General features: G+C 49.2%; 1 protein-coding gene across 2 annotated transcripts in view; it reads right to left on the reverse strand.

Moving 5' to 3' along the window:
• The window catches only part of PCNX2 (pecanex 2), a gene marked incomplete at its 5' end in the record, with an annotated part of 286590 nt that overhangs the window by 18478 nt on the left and 247026 nt on the right, over positions 1–21086 (reverse strand). For both annotated transcript variants that reach the window (XM_080822822.1, XM_080822823.1), the window contains 3 exons: positions 7440–7552; positions 8269–8502; positions 15075–15328. In XM_080822822.1, coding sequence (XP_080678948.1) covers positions 7440–7552; positions 8269–8502; positions 15075–15328 — 601 coding nt within the window. The remainder of the gene's footprint in view (positions 1–7439; positions 7553–8268; positions 8503–15074; positions 15329–21086) is intronic.

A 21086-nucleotide genomic window follows, 5' to 3' on the forward strand; every position in this document is an offset into this window, starting at 1 on the left:
CCAACGCTCTGTGGTCCTGAGCCTCCATATCGCTGGGCCACTACCATCAGCCAGTGAAAGCGCTTCCTGAGGCCGCCCTGGGAGCCCAGGGACCAGGCACACGGCAGCTGTTCAACGTCAAAAGTAGATTTCCTGACCCAGTTCCTGGAGCTCCTCAGCTGGTGGTTTGTGAGGGGGTCTGGGGTCTATACTCTGACCAAGCTGCCCAGGTAATCCTGAGATCAGGGGACCAGAGAACCAGGGTGTCTCCTAAAGACGTCCAGCCCTGTCGGAGAAGGAAGGGAGCCAGGACCACGGAGTTTAACCCCTACACCAGGCCAGGGAAGAAGACCTTCCCATGTAGTATCACAACGCAAGGTCCCAGAAATGCCTGCTCCTTTTTCTAACTTATAAATTTGCAGATTTTCTATATACTCCAACCTTCTGAGTTGAGCTGGATGATCCTGATTTTAGTCAGGATCTTGCATCGTATTTACTTTGTCTATTTCTTTCCTAGATTTTGGCTTCTGAGTTTCCAACCACAGTCAAGCAAGTGGACCTCAATCTTGTCTGCAAGGTGATCCTGTAGGACGTCTGGCCCTCGTTTGGGCATCATCTCTAGTGGAGGCTTGGGAGAAGAAACTGAGATCATGTCCTGGAATTCTGAAGAAGACTGTTTTCCTACATCGATCGTGGGTGAGAAGGGTGGGCAAATGGCATATGTGACCTCAGACCACAACAGCGACCTGCCATAGGCCACATGTCAGGGCTCTCGGTCTCCTGCATGGAGCTTGGCACAGCACATCTACGGCTGGCTTGTTTGTCTACCGTTTTTCAAGACTGTTGACCTTGGGGTTCTCTATCCTCTTGGAACCCTGGTCTACTCCAAGAGCCAGTAAGATTTCTCCTTTGAACAAACATGCTGCTGCTATAAAATGTCACCATCTTCTCATCTTTATCTCTATAAATGGAGCATTGGCCAGGATCTGCTCTCCCCCTTCCGTGTAATAGAAGACAGCAATCAAGCTATCTTTTAGCTTGGGGTCAGTGAAACTATTTTGACTTCCCGCTAAAGCATCTCCTTATGGACGTGTGCCCTTCTTCAGTGGCAGACACAGTTCTCCAGACCAAAGGGGCCTTAAACTCCAAATCCAAAAAAATTACCGGTATTTGCTTGGGACATCCATATTAATCCATTCTGCCTCCAAAACGCATCGATATTTTATGTTAAGACGTTGTAATAGGCTTGTGCTCCTGGCTCACGTGCATTCAGCGTATCATTTCAGTTGATTCTCAGTTTACTCATTCTAGTTTTGCATGTACGCGTTTTTATTTCTTGAGGATTTCCACCAGTGCTGTGTCCCTGGTCGTAAGGTCAAAAATACTTCGCCAACAAATCCGTCAAATAAAGCAGAGCTCAGGGCTTATGTTAAGCCGTTGTGTAAGACCCCTCTGGGGAGTCAGAGTTCGAAAATCCTCTGTTAACTCTTTAACATTAAATACGTGAGAATGACCTGTGAGGCTTCATCAAGTACACCTAAGGGCATATTCCAGATTTTAAAATGACGTAAGGGTAGATTGCATACATGCACACACACACACAGAGGTCATGGGCCACACATCCTTTGAACACAGAGGTAACTACACTAAATAAAATATTAGCAAGTTTTGGGGCACCTGGGTGGTTCAGTCGGTTAAGAATCTTGACTCTTGATTTCAGCTCACGTCATGATCTCGTGGTGGTGAGATCAAACCCCACAACGGGCTCTGTGCTGGGTGTTGGAGCCGCTTAAGATTCTCTCTCTCCCTCTGCACTCCTCCCCCTCCCCCATTCAAAAAAAATTAGCAAGTTGAAATCATCATTGTATAAAAAGAATAATATAACATGACCAAATAGAGGTTATCTCAGAATCGTAAGGCTATTTCAGCAATGAAGAACCCTATTAATGTAAGTCATTACGTTAGTAGATTTAAGGCAAAGAATATCATTTGAATGTATGCTCCCACATTTTAAAATAATTTAACATCCTTTCCTGATAAAAGTTTCATTTAGCGAGCTAGGAAGGGGAGGAAGCTCCCCGACTTGATAAAATGTCTATTACAAACCTAAAACAAACCTTACTTTTTCATGCTCAAGTGTCACTCTTCTTCCCCGTACTACATGGACGAAGGCAAGGATGCTGTGGCAGCAGAATAAGGGGCCCCCAAAGGTGTCCGGATCCTAATCCCCAGAACCTGTGATAGCGTTACCTTAAACACAACTTTGAGATGGGGAGATTATCCTGGGCTATCTGGGCAGGCCCAGTGCACTCATAAGGATGCTTGTGAGGGAAAGAAGGAAGCAGGAGAAGTAGAGTTTGAGTCAGACAGAGATCAGAAGATGTTGCCCTGCTGGCTGAAACGATGCAGTAAGAGGCAGCCTTTAGGACAGGGCATGGACCCTTCCTCAGAGCCTCTAGAAGGAACGCCGCCCAACAGATACCCTGATGTTAGCTTAGTGAACCCCACTTTGGACTTCCGACCTCCTAAACTCTAAGATAATTAATTTATGTGCTTTAACCCACCAAATTTGTGGTAATTAGTTCTCGAAGTAATAGGAAACAAACACAGATGCCCATTTCCAACACTGCCCTGGAGGTCATAGCCTCAGTAATAAGAGTTGAAGATAAATATCGGGGCGAAAAAAAAGCCATAACCGTCATTATTTGCAGATATGTCTTCCCACCAGAAAATCAAAGAGAATTAATTGTAATATTATGCTTATAACAGAGTTCATAGGCGTGCCGCAAATGAGAGAAAATAAAAAAAGAAATCACCTTCCCATACGCCAGCAGTAACCAATTAAAAATGTGGCAGGAAAGAAATATTCTATGCCCAATCAAAATAAACCTACAAAATATCTAGAAATAACCCATTAAGAGATGAAAAATCTCAATAAAAAGGTAAGAGTTTACTGAAAGACATTCAAAAAATGGAATGATCGCAAAGATGCACCGAATGACGTTCGTGTTTTTCTCAAGCAGCAAATTCAATACAGTCTTGATCAAAAAGCCAACAGAGCTTTTTATAAAATGTGACTCTAAATTTCACCTGAGGAGGACACGAGTAAGAAGAGGACCCACCACAGAACAACAGGAAAAAATCAAAAACAGGGGGACACTACTTCTCAGATATCAAAACGACGTTATCACTCTAGGGAAACCAAACGGTATGTTTTTGTTATAAGAACGGACGGATCGATCACTGTAGCAGACCTGTAAATCCAGAAGCGTACCCCCTATGAACGGGAATGTGGACTCTGGCAAAAGTGGTATTTCAGATTAGTGGTGTTTTTAACTCACTGACTGAATCACTAATGAGCTACTTAGCAAATGGTATTGAACGATTAGCTACCCACTTGAGGGGGGGAAATGGATCCCTATCTCCCATCATGTATGAAAATACACTCTCTTGATTTGTTAGGAGCTGGTAGTCTAGCGGGCTCCTTCTCCCACAGATCCCACTGCTTTGCCAAGAATGCAAGATCCAGGCCGTTCCCCAGGGCCAGGTTTGCAGTGAGAATCCTCGAGGGATGAAACGGCATCTCTCTCTGCTACAAAACGGCTGGATCCTTGAGCTAAGTGCTCTTCTCCGGTCGTGGAAATTGGTGCTCTTGTGGGTCTTAGGGGCCAGGGGAAGAGAACCAAACACTCTGAATCTTAGGCTGCCCCTGTCTATGAGAAATGAAGTCCTTTATCTCTGACCCGCGTGTCTCGTGTCCTCTGCTAGACTCCATGAAAATATAACAACGTAGGTAATTACCTAATAAGTAAAGTATAATCAAATCCCAAGACCCGATAGGACTCGAAAACTAAATGGAAAGAAGTAAAAGCGTAGAAATAATCAGAGGAAAATAGGGACTATTATTTTTATGTCCTAGAGCTGAAAGAAAAACACTTTTAAGAAAGACACAAAATTCAGAAATTATAATTTTTAAAAGGGGTAGTAGGTAAAAGGCAAGTGCACCTTGATGGAAAATATTTTTAACACATATTAAGATCATAAGATGAGAATACCTCCTAAAAATCAGCAAGAGCCTAATAAAAATGGGTAATGCACATAAATAGGCAGGCAATTCACAGAAAAAATATGTGGCCAATAAATATGTAAAATGATCCTTACCCTCGCTATTAATAATAGAAATGCAAATTCAAACGAGAATGAGATAATTTTTCACCCATGAGACTAGAAAAATTAAAGACCGAATCTCCAGCATTAGTGAGGATATGGCAAAACACTCTCGGTTAGACTATAAAATGGGGCAGCTTTTTTGGAGAGCCATTTAACTGTATCTATAAAAATTACATTAAAACGTTTTTTGAACTATGGAATTTTTTTTTTTTTGCAAGCAAAACCATTTATTGAATTCTAGCATATAAAATGTAGAGCACAGGGGCGCCTGGGTGGCTCAGTGGTTTAAAGCCTCTGCCTTCAGCTCAGGTCATGATCCCGGGGTCCTGGGATCGAGCCCCGCATCGGGCTCTCTGCTCAGCAGGGAGCCTGCTTCCCTTCCTCTCTCTCTGGCTGCCTCTCTGCCTACCTGTGATCTCTGTCTGTCAAATAAATAAATAAAATCTTTAAAAAAAAAAAAAAAAAAAAAAAAATGTAGAGCACAGCTGTTGGGCTAAAGTAGAGCTGGGGGTGCTGTCGAGCTCCGTCCCACCTCCCGTCACACTGCATCCCTCCTCTGCCCCACGACACAACCAAGTCAGAACTCCGTGGGCGTCAGGCCCCAGGACCACTGGGCCAGGCCAGTCTGTGAAATCTGTCGCCTTTATTAGTCCACGGCTCACATGGAAGCTCACTGCCGGACTCTGCTGTGCTGTGGGACCGATCAGTAAAGGGAACCAGTCCCAGATCATCAGAGCTTTCCCCGGAGCACAGAGAATAGTATTCCCAGATTTATCTCATCATTATGTTTAGAACGAGCAGAGCTGACACGGAGTACGAGAAACCGTTTGAGACAAAGAAAAATCCCATCAACGCGAGGTTTAAAAAAGCAGCTGGTGAGCCTGGTGCTTAATCAAGAAAAAAAACAAACGAAGCCGACCCGGCAAGAAACCTCTGGATCAGGAATGACGGAACAAGTTACTCGAGGAGCAAGAGAGGAGCCTTCGCAAACGGTGCTCAGGTGGGAACTGAAAGAATAAATCCTCGAAGCATCTTATCTGCGATTTGTACAGAAACTTTGGAACTTATTTTTTTAAAAAAAACCAGTTTCCGATGGATCAAACAAAACACCGCCTGCCTGGATGCTAGGACTAACTGAAGACTCCAGAAGTCTCCGGAGGATTCCAGAATCCTCCGAAACCCTTCCCCAACCGCATTCCCCCCTTACAGTCCCCCCCGTACAGTTTCATAAGGGGCTCCTGCTGCAGCCACATGATGCTGTTTTTGCAAAGCCTACCCCGGAGCCCCCCGCTGGGCTTTCCGTCATCGAATTAGGCCCTGGACGACAGACGGCAGAGGGCACTGCCCGGGGCCACAGCACGAGGCTGAGTGCGGCGGGAGAAGCCCGTGAGCTCCTCCCCGGGGTGCCTCCTAGGACGGGGCTTCACTGAGCACTAAGTCACTGAGCATTTCTCCCCTGTGAAGGAAATTGGAAAATTCAGAGATGTGGGCGCTGAAAGAATCACACATTCTGACGACCTTGGTGCTGACCTTCTCCTCGGAGGCACTCAAGGCCACGGCCTCGAGGGAGAAAGGAGGAGATGCGCCAGCCACACAACTGCACCCCTGGCGGACCCACGGCCGGCAGCGGCCGAAGCCCATGCGCAGCGTGGCGCCTGGGCCGCAGCCCGCCCCTGCAGGAGGGCCCTGGGGACGGGTCAGCGAGGCTGCCCGGGCTCACTGGTCGGACGCCCAGGCCTTGTGAAGGTTGTTAGGCCAAAACGTGAGGAGGTTCTGCCCTTCAGAAGCTTATAATCCGCCTAACAACACGCACTTCAGTTGAGTCCCAAAGGGCCTGGTGTCGAGGACATGATACAGAAATCCTGAAGAAAGTGCAAGCAGAGGAGAAACCAATGAGGGGAGCCTACGCGGAACTGATGTCGCGCTCCCCGGGTCTCTGTGATGCTCAGCCTTGGCCACACGCTGACATCCCTGGGAGGAGACCGGGTGACAGAGGGTGAAGGGTGAAAAAGGCGGGAGAGAATTTAACCTTGTTCCTGTTCTTTAAGAAGAGAAGCTTGGAAATCTTATTCATCCATAAAAAGGAGGAAATCCCACCATTTGTGACAACATGGATGGACCTTGAGGGCGTCATGCTAAGTGAAGTCTGTCAGAGGAAGGCAAATACCGTATGATCTTACATACATAAAATCTGAAAAACCAAGCTCATGGATACAGAGAACAGACTGGTGGGTGCTGGGGTAGGGGTGGGGAACATACGAAATGGGTGAGGGGACAAAAGTCACCAACTTCCGGTCATAGGATAAATACGTCATGGGATGTAACGTAAGACACGTGACTCTAGTTAACGATACTGTATTGCATACTTGCAAGGTGCTAAGAGAGTAGATCCTAAAAGTTCCACCGCAAGATAAAAGGTTTGTAACATAATAAAAATATATATGGAGATGCACATTAACTAGACTTACGGAGGTGATCGTTTTGGAATATATACAAATACTGAATCATTATTAAAGTAATACAAAGTTATACATCAATCATAGCTCAACTGTTTGAAAAAGGAGAGACACTTGAGCTATTTACATACAGGGCAGGAAGATCTGGTAGAAAGAGAGCTTGAAAAACCAGCCAAAGGGACGTCCAATTAATCAAAGTCCCACAGAGACAGGGAAGGGCAGTCTAGACTAGAGTACAGATGTGCTGCTTTTCTTTTGTGTGGAAAAACAGGAAAAGGGAATGAACCTTTATTTTTTTAAGATTTGTTTATTTGAGAGAGGGAGGGTGTGTGAGTGCATACGTCGGGGCGGGGAGGCAGAGGGAGAGGGAGAGACCATCTCCAGCAGACTCCATGCTGAGTGCAGAGCCCGGCGCGGGGCTTGATCTCATGACCCTGAGATCACAACCTGAGCCAAAAGCAAGAGTTGGATGCTCAACCGACGGAGCCACCCAGGAGCCCTGGGAACAGACCTTTATTAAGCATTCATTTTGCTAGAGACCAGGCTAGGGAGTTCTTATAAATGATTTCATTTCATCTTTCCAGCAAATCCACCAGGACCCCTGTGACACAGAAGTTCCTGTGCCTAGAATCCCGGGGATTTAGCCGTTCTGTATTCGTGCCATTTCCAAATATAGAGCTCCCAAAGGTCACAGTGATCCAAAGCTTCCTTATGGGCCCGGCACAATTTATTATGTCAAGCACTAGCTACATAAACAGTCTAACTTTAAAATAAAGAAAACGACAGACAAAAATATAAAATCTTGGTGCCTGTACCAACGGTTTCCTCCCGTACCTGAGAGCCATGTTGTGGGCGGCTGTTCCCAGAGCTCTCCTCCCCAGGATGCACAGGGCAAAGGACAGGGTCACTAAAGCAGAGTCCTCGTCACTGTCCAGGTTCTTGGAGGGCTGAAAGAGCAAGATGTTAATTCAACTTCCCCAGGGACTCCATCACGCAGCGACACAGAGTCATATCTCAGGGGGCTTTGTAAGTCAGCCATTGGGGTGACTCGGTCCCGCAGCATGACCCAAGGATGGGGAAACTCTCTGATTCCTGAAAGACTGTCTCTTGTTGTTGGACAGGGAAAAAATTGAAATGAGGGAGCTACTTTTGAGAAGCTGTCATTGTCCCTGGTTTCATTCCTAAGAGGCTGTGTTCATCTCCAAGTGTCCTCAGTGCGGGACCAATAATGCCATGAGACCCAACTGCGGGAGTGGGCTGGACCATCTTGATTCCTAAATACATTGGTTCCCCGGTCTACGACTCAATACCCTGCATTTTGGCACAGATATCCTTTTTATATGGAAATCTCAAAAAGCAGCTCTACACAGAGAGGTTTCCAGAGTTTCAAAGCCACGCCAAAGGCTTAAAACTGCACTAACCCTGAGCACAGTATAGAGGGAAAGATACCTTTCAAGGCTCCTTCACTGGAGACAGGGTATATGGATTCTTCCTTTACAATTCTGCTTACGTGTTAAACAAACACTTATCCAAATACCAATGTTCTCGCTGCTCTGTTTGATCATTGTCTACCATACAGCCTAAGCAGGAGATGGACTTTTTAACATGCTCCTCGTGTTTCAAATTTAACCCAACGCCCCCAGCCCCGACTTCCCTGACCTACCTCCTGTCTCTTCCGTGCACAGTACTGAATCCATTCTAGATAAACATTACAGTAGCTGGCGCGGGTTATCCCCTGGAGACATGGGACGTAGTCGTCATCCACGTTAATGTTGAACATGGCAAGGTCACGCTCAATGTAATGCCACTTGGCAAAAGGCTGCAAGGACTTCAGAAGGGATTCGTTTTTGATCCAGGAGAGAAGTTTGGGGGACGTTACCATGTAGTATATTATGCTCTGCAGAGAGAAAGCAAAGTCATGAGCCCTTTCAGCCATCCTAAAGAAAGAACGACTTTTTATTTATTATATCTCATAAAGTCAGTCAGTGTCAGGGATTGACATGTGGTGTCACTGTATTTCCTGCTAGATTTTTTGTAAAGAATTTTTTATTCATTTATTTGAGAGAGAGAGAGAGAGAGAGAGAGAGAGAGAGCAAGCATGAGTGGAGGGAGGGGCAGAGGGAGAGGGAGAAACAGACTTCCGGATGAGCAGGGAGCTAGACCTGGGGCTTGATCCCAGGACCCCAGGATCATGACCTGAGCTGAAGGCAGAGGTGTAATCAACTAAGCCACGTAGGCACCCCTTTCCTGCTATGCATAAAACTCACTTGAGACGTTCTAAAATGTCCTCTTTTACGGGTCACCACAGGGATGAGGGAAGTGAGAACAGAATGCTAATAGAATGTACCAGAACAGAAGTTCCGGGGTGAAGAAGAATGACAGCCAGCCCGATCCTTTCTGAGAGACACAGAGCAGTGCCCTTGGGTTACTGCAGGCTTCCGTGGATGCCCCGTGTGTCTGATCTGGCCGAAAGAGACGGGGGCAAACCCTCTTCCAGGACCCCAGCCCAGGAGGTTTAATGAACGAAAACACCAAAGTTCTTATGGAAAGTACTTATGAGGAGGCACTGTCGAAACACACATGCGTATGTAATCCTGGGTGCCCAGACAGTGGACATCTGCAATGCCTTCCAAAATAACCCGTGTTTCCCCCTCCACCAGACACGCCACTTGGGAATCCCAACTGGTGAAAATGCCACCCTTGGGCCTTCTGAGTCACAGGTTTATTGAAAGCCATCTCGTAGCTCGTGAATGAATTCATCCTTCAGAAAGGCTAGCTCCCGGCCGGGAGAAGTCCAAGCACAGCAGAGAACGTGAAACTCCAGCTCTGGTACGGGGGCATCTGCAGCGGGTGGGAGCATACCTTCCCTGCAATCTTCTCTGTGCTTTATTACCACGGGCGAATGGACATGGTGCTCACACCACTGAGGCTGGGCTCCCCTCCCCCAGCAGCCTCCCACCCCCCCATCCCGAGCCTGGCTCGCATCTCACCTGGGAATCACCAGCATCAGGGAGGGGGGGCACTTGGTGCCAGGAGGCAGTGCGGTGTGCTCTCGTGGCCCCAAACCCTGAGTCGATGGCCTGCTCTGATTGTAGACACACGTTCCTCCAAAGGGAGATGACAGACAGGAATGCACACAGCCTGGGCCTGGCCAGGGCATGGGGACTGTCACCTGTGACCGCAGTGGGCAGACACTTCCGGGCAGCCTCCTGCCCTCTCGCCCGCTCTCCCCTCCCCTGGGCTGGGATGTGGAATCTGGAGAACCGAGGTTGGAGGTTGCTGAGGAGGGTCTGGTCTCAGGGTCTGAGGAGTCTGAGCAGGTGAGGGGACGGACACACGTGTCCCCGGGTTAGAGCCAAAGCACGGCAAAGGCCTGACTCAGCCGTTCTCGGCTGTTCGGACTGCCGGCAGCCTGGCCTTTGGGAAGGTCAACCTGTGGCTCACGCCGTTCCACCTTCCTTCTTTGCGGCATATTCCCTACTAGGCTTCATAGCCCACCTGACCCCAAATGGGGAGAACAGGGGACCCCAAATGACATCCGCGGTTCTCCCTATCCCATTTCTGCAGCACTGCACCCAGGACAACCCTGCTGGCCTGGAGAAGTCCCTTCAGTGTAAGGAAAGAGGGGACAGAGAGGGAGGAAAGGAGGTAGAGGTCCAGGAAGCTGAGTGGGAGGTGGGAAGGACAGAAGCTCTAGCGAAGCCCATTTCTCTTCGTTATTTTGAGGCTTAAAATGAGCGAGCGTGCATGAAGGACTCAGCGCAAGGCCTGGCGTCTCTGCGTCACCCTGCCAGGAGCTGAGGCTCAGGGAGGCCACAGTGGTCTAGAGCAGTGCCGAGGCCATGGATGACATCAGGGGCCGGGAGACAGGTGAGTCTAATGTTCTCGAGTCGATCTACTCACTGGCAGGATAACTTAAAGCTCGTAGGAGGCAGGCAGTATAAGCAGTTTGACCCAGAGCTATAAGCAGGGGGGAACCCGTGACCGTGGCCAGAGGCACGGCGTCTCTGCCGACGGTTATAAAGGCCACGAAGAAACTGGGTCTGTGTGAACATCTGGCTCTAGAAACATCTGGTCTATTTTTCCCAGTACGTCCTAATCCACGCACCAGACAGGAACAACAAACAAAACTCAAAGGACGTTTACCTTTTCATCCATTTCTAGGGAGGGAATGGAAATCACCCCTCGGCCGGCCGATGAAGTCAGAATAGTGAACGAGGACTTTGAATCCCAGAGACTAAAACTTCCTCCCCCAGGTCTGGCAAAATCTTGCAGTGTCGACTTCCCAGCACACCCCGCAGCTCGGCTCCCCCTCCCCCCGCCCTGAGCCCCCTCCCCTCCCTCCACCAGTGCATGAGGAGAACGGATTCCTCTTGCCCAGAGAACACAGAACACGCCCAATCCTTGCAAACCATGCCCCACTTCCACTTGATGTAGGCAGAAATTCCGTTAGGGAGACAGAGTCAGTGAACAGCGTGGGATCCTTCAGAATCTGTCAGGATGAAATGGGTACGGCGCTAAGTAAACCTGATAAGTGAGGACGGGGAAAATGAGTCGATGACATGGAACCTGATCCATGTTGAGAGCGAGACCTCTTCTGAATTAATTCACCGTATCTGTCCTCCAGCAGGGATTCTCCTGGCTCCTCATTTTAATTGTAGATCGACCTGTTCTATCAGACCATTGCCTTGTGCGCATTCTAGGAGAGGGGCCCTGGCAGGAAGCCCCACGTGTGCGGGTTTCACGCTCCCCATTCTGCAAGGCAAGCGATAAGCCCTTCTCCTTTCTGAAAGGCCTGGACAGGAACAATGGCAGCGGGAAAACCCAGCCCTCGTGGAAAGCTGATTTCTTGACCGCGAAGAGGGTTTTGAACACTAATAAACGGAGGGGAGGCGGAGGAGGCACCAGGGAAAACCTCCAGTCATCAGGAAGGAAATGATTTCAAATATATTCGTAGAGGGTGGCGGAACTGACCCAGTTTATTAGGAGCTTAAAAAAAATCCTTTTGTGTAATGGAATGATTCCAAGCTTTTCTTCCTTCTTGATTTGCCTGCCCAATAAAAATAATAATAGTCGTGATACAAAGAATGAAACTGAGCTCTTGAAACTTGAAGCAGCCTGGCACGACAAAAGCCATTTTGTTCACCACGTAACCAAGGCCATAGAAGAAAACACTCATTCGTTTTTACCCTAAAATGCTGCTTCTCCTGCCGCTCGGCACTCCTGACACTTTCTTTAACTAACTCCACGGGGGGGATAAGCCCAGGTTCTGAGCTACCCCTCACCGAAGGGTGGGCAAGCCCTGAGTGCCGTATTTAGAGAAAGCCTCACAGGAACAGTCCCGTCGGTGGGGACGTGAATTAAACAGGACGCGCCGGGGGCCCCATCCACCCCCAAGTCTCAGCCCCTCCTGAGCACTGACTCGGAATTTAAGAGAAATCTGTTTCTATGGAGCACAAGTATGTCTGTAGTCGCTCCCAAGCCTCATTGTGTATTAAATCACTTAGGGGAGTAATTTAAAAATACAGGTGCTAGAGCCCCTCCCGGGGCCCAGGGAATCGGAATTTCTGGGTAGGACGTGCAAATCCGTAATTAGCGGCATATTCGGGGAGTGGGATGCCACGGGGCTGCCCCCGGCTCATGAGGAGACCCCACCAGGGAATGCACCGTTGCCTTGTGTGCCTCTCCTACTCCACCTGAAACTCTCATGTTGGCATCGGCCCCCTTTTTTGGAAAACAGAGTGAAGGGCATTGACCCCCACAAACTAAATACTACCCGGCAGATGCCAGGGGTGGCCGGGGCTCCTTCAGCCTCTGCCGTTTGCATATTATCCTGGACTTGTTTCTCAGACTGCAAATTGCCATTTTAGAAAACATACAGGAGGGCGCCTCGTGGCTCAGTGGGTTAAGCCACTGCCTTCGGCTCAGGTCGTGATCTCAGGGTCCTGGGATCGAGCCCCGCATCGGGCTCTCTGCCCAGCGGGGAGCCTGCTTCCCTCCCCACCCCCCGCCTGCCTCTCTGCCTATGTGTGATCTCTTTCTCTCTGTCAAGTAAATAAATAAAATCTTAAAATCTTAAAAAAAAAAAAAAAACATACAAGGAATTGGGAGACATGTTTCTTGGAGTTAGGAGAGGAGGGAAGTGAGTATCGACTCACTTACTAGTGCACAGGAGGGATGCATTAAGAAGCAGGCCCCGGGGGGTGCCCCCAAGGCCTCTGGAAAGCCAAGAGGGTAAACCCAGAAAAGGTATCTCCTTCCTTCTCCCTCACCCTTGGTGACTTGCTGTGTGGCTGCCCATGTGCCTGGCTCATACGAAGGCCATCTACGGGGAGCTCCCGGTTCACAGAGATGTGGCTCAGTAGTGAACCCCATTCTCAACACGAAGACCTACAGTGGGTCGCTCAGACGCTCACCAACATCTGAATCCTGTCCGCATAGACCGGTGTGGCCCAGACCAAGGACCCACATTACCTTTGTTCATTCAGTCCAAAAAAATGCCCCGGACACTGCCCTATGCAAGTCATCACACGGAACCCCGGGGACCCAGAGAGGAGTCAGGCGCGTGTGGCTCCTGTGCCGAGGAAGCTGCTAAAGGGTGAAGTAGGGGAGATTTCAGAGCAAGGCGAGGTGAATGTCCGCACGGCCCCAGGGGAGCTTGTGTGCGGGGAAGGGGTGGGGGGAGCTGGAGGACACCCGGCGGGGTGGGGCCAGGGACCACAGGGATGTGTGTGCAAAGGCGGGGGTAGGGGGGATGGGGCAGAGTGGAAACTACCGCAAACAACACGGGGGGCTCTGGACGGTTTCTGTCTGGGTTCCAGGCTGCCCAGAACGCACATTCCCCATCCCGCTCAGCGGACACGGACAGGACAAGCTTCTGGCCACCAGGATACAACAGGGACATACTGTGGCAGCTGCCAGGAGCCTTTCCGGGGACCACAGGTGCATGCCCTGGTCTTCATTTCCTCTCCATCCTTTTAAGCTTCTGTCTAGGAACGCGACGTTTCCAAAGTGGTGCAGCGGGCGGCGGAAGGAACCCGGGTGCCTGGGACTTCCCGGCACGGAGCTGCCACCCCCTTCCTCGTTCACGTGTGAGACAGACAGACTTCTCACGGGAGCGTACCACGGCTCTGCCACGGCCCACTGCCAAATCCAGGATTGGCTCTGGAAGAAAACTTCTTGCAGCCTAGTTCATAAGGCCGAGGGAGCGAACTGTGGGGTCAGGAGGCAGGAGCGCACCGCTCGCCGATCTGCTTTCCAGACCTCCCCCCGCGTGTATAAGGCTGGGCGAAACACCGACGGTCTGGGCGAGGCAGGACGGAAACCTGTGCATCAAGGTGGTGACCACGAGCCACTGACCCTGTTTACAGAGTCTGCGCAGGAGAGCACGTCGCGAACATTTCTCATTGCAACCGCCTGGGCGTGTGACAATTGACGAGTTACTTAACCTTCTGACTTTTTGCAACCCGTCTTCGATTTCCTGTAAACTTTCGCGGTACCGGAGCACGCGTGGGGCCCTCCTCAGTAGCTATTCCAAGTCTCGAAACGTCTTCCTCTCCAGTTGGCGGAAACCGCCGAAGCTCCAGGTCCCGTACTCTCTTTCTGTCCCGCACTTCCTCCTCCCCGCCGGACCCCCTCTTTCGGCCTCAGCGGGCGGGGCGTCTGGGATCGCAGACGGAGGAGCGTCCCCGTGGGAAAAGGCATTGAGCTGTGGGCCCCTCCGAGGCCAGGCTCCAGGGCCCCCGCCGGGCGAAGCGCTCCCGCAGAGCAGGAGCCAACGCGAAGACCGCCTCGGCCTTGGCTGCTTCCACCCGTCCCTCCTCCTCTGGAAAACGCCGTCGCCCCCCCGGCCCCGCCTCTGCACCCTCGCTCGAAGCTCACACTCGTTCTCTGGGAGACTCAGCTGCAAACAGGAATATTTTCTGCGGTCGGGGCGGTGGGGCAGACATGGATGCTGAGCTACGGGCAAAGGATGTTCTTCGTCTCCACCAAGTGAGGAAGAAAGTCTGTCGTAACTAATCCTAACTGGACCATTTCGCTCTATTTTTGGGTCTTCCTATTAAGGTTAAAAAACCATTCTGGTTCTAGAGTGGAAATGGCGGAGCATCTAAATCAATATTTAGGACACATAACCACGGAGGCCTGGTGATGTCTGGACGCTGCCATTTACAGTCGCCTCCCTCACCAGGACTCGGCTGGGTTAGAAGGGACGAAACAGATCCGGGTAAGAAAAGGAACTGCCTGTGAGTGTCCAGACTTAGACAGTGACTCAGGCCACGAACCCCAGGCAACACCAAAGCCCTAGAGGATGTTTTGCAAAACCAGTGGTTCCCAAACCTAGCGGGGGCTCCGACTCAGAAGATAAGGGGAAGCTTCAGAATCCAGCTTTTTGCAAAACTTCTCAGGAGCCCCTTGACCCAGCCCAGAACTATTACTCAGACGAGCGTCCGGGGCCCAGGGCAGCAATACCTTGATGTAGTACCGAATGAGGATCCTCCGGAGGTCAAACACCTGCAGCATGGTGGCTGCGTTGTTGTCTATGATGCTGTAGCCCTCCAGGATGTACTGAGTCCGTGTGATCTCCCAGGTGAGCCAGCGGAGGTGAAAGGCAGCGTTGCAGGACAGCAGGTGGGGCAGGTGGCCGGGCTGGCAGCAACAGCAGCCTCTGTCCTCCTCGTCGCCTTCCATGATGGCCTCGACCTCCCTCTGCTGGCAGTAGGTTCCTAGCAGAGGACAGACAGGGTGGAGGTTAGACAAGGAGTCATTGGGTCACCTCGGTTCAGAATGGACTTTCCCCTTGGCCTCCGTTAGAGGGGAAGATGCTGGAGAAAGTCTGGGAATCGGAAGTGTTTAATGCTTTAATTCCCACATGAGTCACAAAGCTCGTCATCATTAATTCCTTGCTTCGTTCGTATTCATTCTGATGGCCATCTCCTCCCCATTTTGTGTGTGTGTGAGAGGAGACAGGTTTTCATGGTGCTCAAGACACCAGGGGTTGAAATGTGGGATGGTTAAGTCCTCGAGTTCTCCTTTCCAGAAACCCGCAGGTCGCAGCTGAGTGCGTAAGAGGTTACGTGAAGGTGGCAGGTGGAGATGTCTGAGAGTGAGTAGGAGCATGCTCAAGAATTTTCAGGAAGGAAGGCTTCCTCCTTGCTGCTTTCCCTGGAAGAACTCCCTTGCCCAACTATGTGGGCACACCATGCGTGCTACCCAGCCTCGAATGTCACCTCACCTCGTGTGACTGAGGGCGGCATATGGGGGGCCCCAGGTACACTCCCAAAGGAGTTCATTCCAAAAACAGGAGACGATTATGGGTGTCAACCATGTTTGAAAAAGAGACAGCCTATCTTCCTCAACATCTCTGTCAATGATTTGAAGGGAAGCACACATGGTATGCCCGTGACATACTTCCTGGTACCACCTGCAAAGCAGAGCAGGGACCTAAAGTTATCTCTGCAGATGGGAGGGACGACTGAAAGTGACGTCCTGAAAGTTAACAGAATACACGGAATCGCCCACACCTAGTTTCAAAAAACCAGCCACACCATTTGTGAATATCTAGTAGCGCGTTTAACAAACACTTCAGTTGATCATATGTATGAACCAGAAGTAGGAAAAGAGAAAGATCCTACGCGGAATGGGTTGAGAAGCCCTTGGATGTTTTTAGCTTAGGAGAAACGGAGTCTGATTTCTGTTGCAGGAGATCATGCTGGCTGCTGTTGAGAGAATGAGCTGGAGAGGAATGAGGGGTGGGAGCCGCGGCATCGGGGACGAGGCTGCTAGCTAACACAGATGAGACAGTGGTGATTTGGACAAAGGCGGCTGGGGGAGGCAGGGAGAAGTGATTGGGTTCTGGATCTCTCTGAAGGTAGCCTGATAGGATTTGCGAAACAATTTGGATATGAGATGTTGAAAATATAGACAGAGAATGGTGTGAGGGGTTCTGACCTGAGCAAGGTGAAGTGAAATTATGCTTCACAGAGGAGGTAAGATTGCGGGGGTGGGTGGGGAGCAGCCTCTGGGTGGGCAGATGGAAAGGACAGGAAATTGTCTTTTGTCCATGTGAAGTTTTAGCTGTTCACTATTAATCAAAACGGAGATGTGGACAGAGGCAGACAGTCGGATGAAGAAATCCGGAGTTCAAGAGAAAGGTTCTGGCGGAGATTCATAACATCTGAGAGAATTATCAGGAAAGAGGGGCTGTTTAAAATAACCTGCGGAGAGAGGAGGGGTCTGAGAGCTGAGCCCTGAGCATTCCAGTCAGAGGCTGGGAGCGTGAGGTGCTACCAACAAAATGACTGAATAGAAGTGGCCTGTGAGGTCAGAAGAAAACCAGAACATAGCAAAAGCAAGTTAACAAAGGAAATAAAGAGTTTCAAGGAAGAGGGAACATCAGCTATGCTAAATGATGCTTCGAGGTCAAATTACAAGAGGAATTAACTGTTAAATTTGACAATACGGAGGCGAACGATAATCTTTGCAAGAGGTTTCCGTGTCGTGATGGGTGGGGGAGGGGATGGCCCCTTGAGCGAACTCAAAGCAGTGGGAGAGAAAAAAGCAAGGGCAGGTAGTGCCAGCAACACTTTGGTGGCGTTTAAAAATATGACTTTATTATATTTTTTACACATATGTTGGAACGCTTGCTCTTGTCCCACAGATCACTGGGTTTCTGTTTCTTTAAACGTTTTATTATTTGCATCAGTTTGAATAGTTTCTATTGCCGTGTCTTCAAGTCCACTGATCTTTTCTTCTATCCTCTAAATGTTTCACCTCAGACATTGCATTTTATTCACTTTTAGAATTTCTCTTTTTTCCTGCTGATAGTCGCCATCGGATCATTCATTATGATCATTTTTCCTCTGAGTTCCTAACCATATTAATGACTCTTTGCGACTTGTTTCCTTTTCCCTCCAACATCTTTGGCTGCGTTTCTATTTATTGTTTTCTTTTCCTGGGATCACTTTTTTGGGCTTCTTTTCATATCTAGAAACTTATATTACACGCTGGATACTGTTGATGCTCTAGTGTTAACAGTCTGGACTTTTCTGTTCTGTTGAGTCGTTAGTTTATTTGCACATTGGCTTGATTCTTCTGAAACTCCTACTTAATCTTTGAGAGTGTCTAGAGTAGACCTCTAGCGTGATGATATCTCTACTACTACAGCTTGGTCTTTCCAGGGTCTCGGTTGAATTCCTGGGATGTTCGACAAGGTTTCTCCACGGCATGACTGGAAGTGCTACATCTCGGCTCTGTTCGACCTCCGTTTCCTCCAGTGAGCTCACACCTTCAGTGAGCTCACACCTCCAGTGAGCTCACACCTCTCCAATTACTCTTCTCTGCCACGACTCGCCTCCAACACTTAGCAGGTGAACATTTATCCAGTCACTAACGAGGATCCCTGTACAGATCTTTGCAGGATCTGCTCTGTGAAATTTTCTCTTATCCGCTACTCTGACCCACAAAGTCCAGCTTTATTAGCGGTCCAGAACTCGGATTCTGCCTTGCTAGCTCAGTCGGAGAACTGAGCTGATGCTGCCTCCACCTTCTACAGATAGGAAAGGGCCTCCAGGAAGAGAACAAGGGTAATAGGGAGATTTCTCTGTGTGTCTCCTTTCTCTCAATTGACTGAATATTTTTTCCCCAGTTTTATAATTGTTTATGGCAGGAAGGATAGTCCAGGACTGGTTAGTCAGTCATGGCTGAAAGGGCAACTCTCTGGATCCTTCGACATGTCTTCTGAGACAATTCAAACATGAGAACTCTCCCTACATCCATTTCCATACCATTCACTTTTTCCAAGATCCCACAGTGCCTGGTACTTAGTGGGTGCTAACATCTCACCAGGTGAGATGCCTGAATGAATGAATGAATGAATGAATGAAAGAGAGATGTTAATCCCTATCACTGTATGCACGGTACTGAGAAAATGCTCAGCAGATGACATTTCGCACGTGGTCAGTACTAAGCTTCTCTATAGTACGAATGTGATGGTCATAATGGGTCAGAGATGGAAAACCACAACCTTCAAATAATAATGTACCCACGGAATGGTTAGGAAAACAGGCAATGAGATGGGAGTTGACCAGGAAGGGGGACAAAAGCAGGCTGTGTAACACAAAGTATAACGGTGAAGAGCTGATCCCAGATCTTGTGACTCCATTTGTCTTTCCCCAAGACTTAACTGTTTTCGGGTCTTGGCTGAAAACACTCTTTTTAAAAACATTTCCAGGATCTCTTCGCTCATTCTGCAATATAAAACTGGTGGAGATGTATATAAATACATCCATGAACTATAAACAGTGAGTAATTCCGACTGCACGCTCTGGGCCTTCCAGAGTGAGCAACGACCATGGTGTCCTAACCGATGCGCCCGCCGGGCCCCTAGGACTGCGGGCACTAGACTCTCGGGGTGGGAGATGTCTCATTCCACCCAATGGCACACTGACCACCCTGGAGTTCTGCCAGCAGATCATATAATTCAGTAAGAAACTCTCTTTCCATGAGGAAGTGAGACCGTTCTTAGGCTACACAAGGAGGAAGCAGAGAGGAGGATTTTCACCTCAAATAGATTCGCAAAACTGGTTAAATGCCGTGTCCCCCAAATCTGCATTTCTTTACAATTTCTCTCCCTATGCGGGGCTGAATGTCAGGGTTGGCTTTCTCTCCCCTTACATCAAACAAACTGGAAGGGGTGTGTGTGTGTGTGTGTGTGTGTGTGTGTGTGTGTGTGTGTGACACACAGAGCAATGCAGAGTTTAGATTTCCACCACGTGCACGAGGTAAGTAAAACCACACACCATGAGGAATGACACCGATGAAAGGACAGGTGGGGACACAGTGCGCCATGAAGGACCGCCATCCACAGAGACATCATAACTGCTGTGGGCTTTTAATAAACACTCAGTTAAGGTAGGTCCCCGCACCTTCTCTTAGGAACAAAAGATCCAGTATCAGGATCATACTGTAAAAGAAGAGGAAACTAAAAGACCCAGTCACTTCCGTGCGTGCACTAATTTGCTGCTCACAGGCAAGTCAGGACCCCAGTCTTCTCGGAGAGGCTCATGCGGTTCAGAGCACGTTCCCTCCAAAGGGAGCACCGGAGGCCAACTGTCCCCACACTGTGACCTCTTGCACCGTCCGTGTCAATGAATGACGAGCGGGCTGGCTGTTTCACTCTGCTGTTGCCATTGAAACCGACTCCTGGCATCTTTTGTGTCGCGGTGTTCTCATGATCTAAGTCAGCAGGCCACAGGAAGGCATTCAGTAAATAATTTTTGAATTATTTTGACAGTGTCCTAGGGTTTTAGTTCTGATAGACAAGAATGCCTAGTTAAAGCAGCAGGAATTAATGTTTTGAACTGAAAATGTATCTAGTAGATCCCAGATGTCTTGCCACACAGGACTCGTATCCATTTCCTGAGTGTGGCCACAATGTGGGGCAGCCGTTTCTGCCCAGCGACGCTTTCTGCCTCTCTTTGCTGGTTCCCCAGATAGCAAGCTCAGCTCCCCTTTAAGTGCTGTCTGCTGCATCTACCAGTGACAGGCCGGGCCTGACTTATTTATTCACACTTATTTCCCAAAAGGAATGAAGTCAATTTAAAAAGACATACACAGTACAATGGCAAACGATACAATTTAGGTAAAAACAGGGATAAGAAAAAGTACGATGAAGCCAGAATGATGTCGAGGGACCCTAACTGCATTCTGTGATACCCTATCTATTTACTAAAGGTGGGTCACAGATCGCACCAGGGCTTTCTAGAAGCCAATGTACAAAGAGAACGTGAATAGTTTCTTGTGTCTCTAAGACAACAACAAAATAATTCCTTGCAAGGGTCACAGCTATTTCTGGCAAAGACACCAGAAAGATAATATTCCCAGGACCCTAATAAAAGGGATATTTTGCAACACAGTGAACACTGTCTTTAACGGCATTGCCCAGAAAGTACAAACACCAGCTTCAGCGAGCTGTTCTAATACGGCCCAAAAGCAATAAAGAAAAATCACCTCTATGGGTGGCCAAAGAGTTCAGCCTTAAGTATGTGGTTCTCGTGTCTCCCAAGGGCAGATGTCAGAGACTCTTGGGGACAGGAGAACTTCATCTTTTTGAGGAAATCCTTGCTATGGACCGTTTTCTCTCCACCCAGTTCTGACAATTATTGTGTACCGAGCGGCAGTGGATTTTACTGTGTTCCCCCCGACAAGCCCAGAAATGTAGATATTCTGTGTGGCTGGTGACAGCAGGGACCCTGCCCTCATGGTCAGCCAGACCAGAGGTAGAGCCGACATTCTCTTGGGAAAGTCGGGAAGCCGAAGAGAACGGTTGCCTGAACAGAAGGTTCCATAACCAAAACTCAACCCGAAGTGTCCTCCATTCCATTCCAGACAGCCCTGTGGGGGAGGGGCCATCCAGGCTGGGAAGGCTGGGCCGGAGGAGAGAAGGACTCGGGGAGGCGAAGTCAGCCACCCCCAGGAGGGGAA

Source organism: Martes martes (assembly GCF_963455335.1).
Source record: "Martes martes genome assembly, chromosome: 14".
NCBI lineage: Eukaryota > Metazoa > Chordata > Mammalia > Carnivora > Mustelidae > Martes > Martes martes.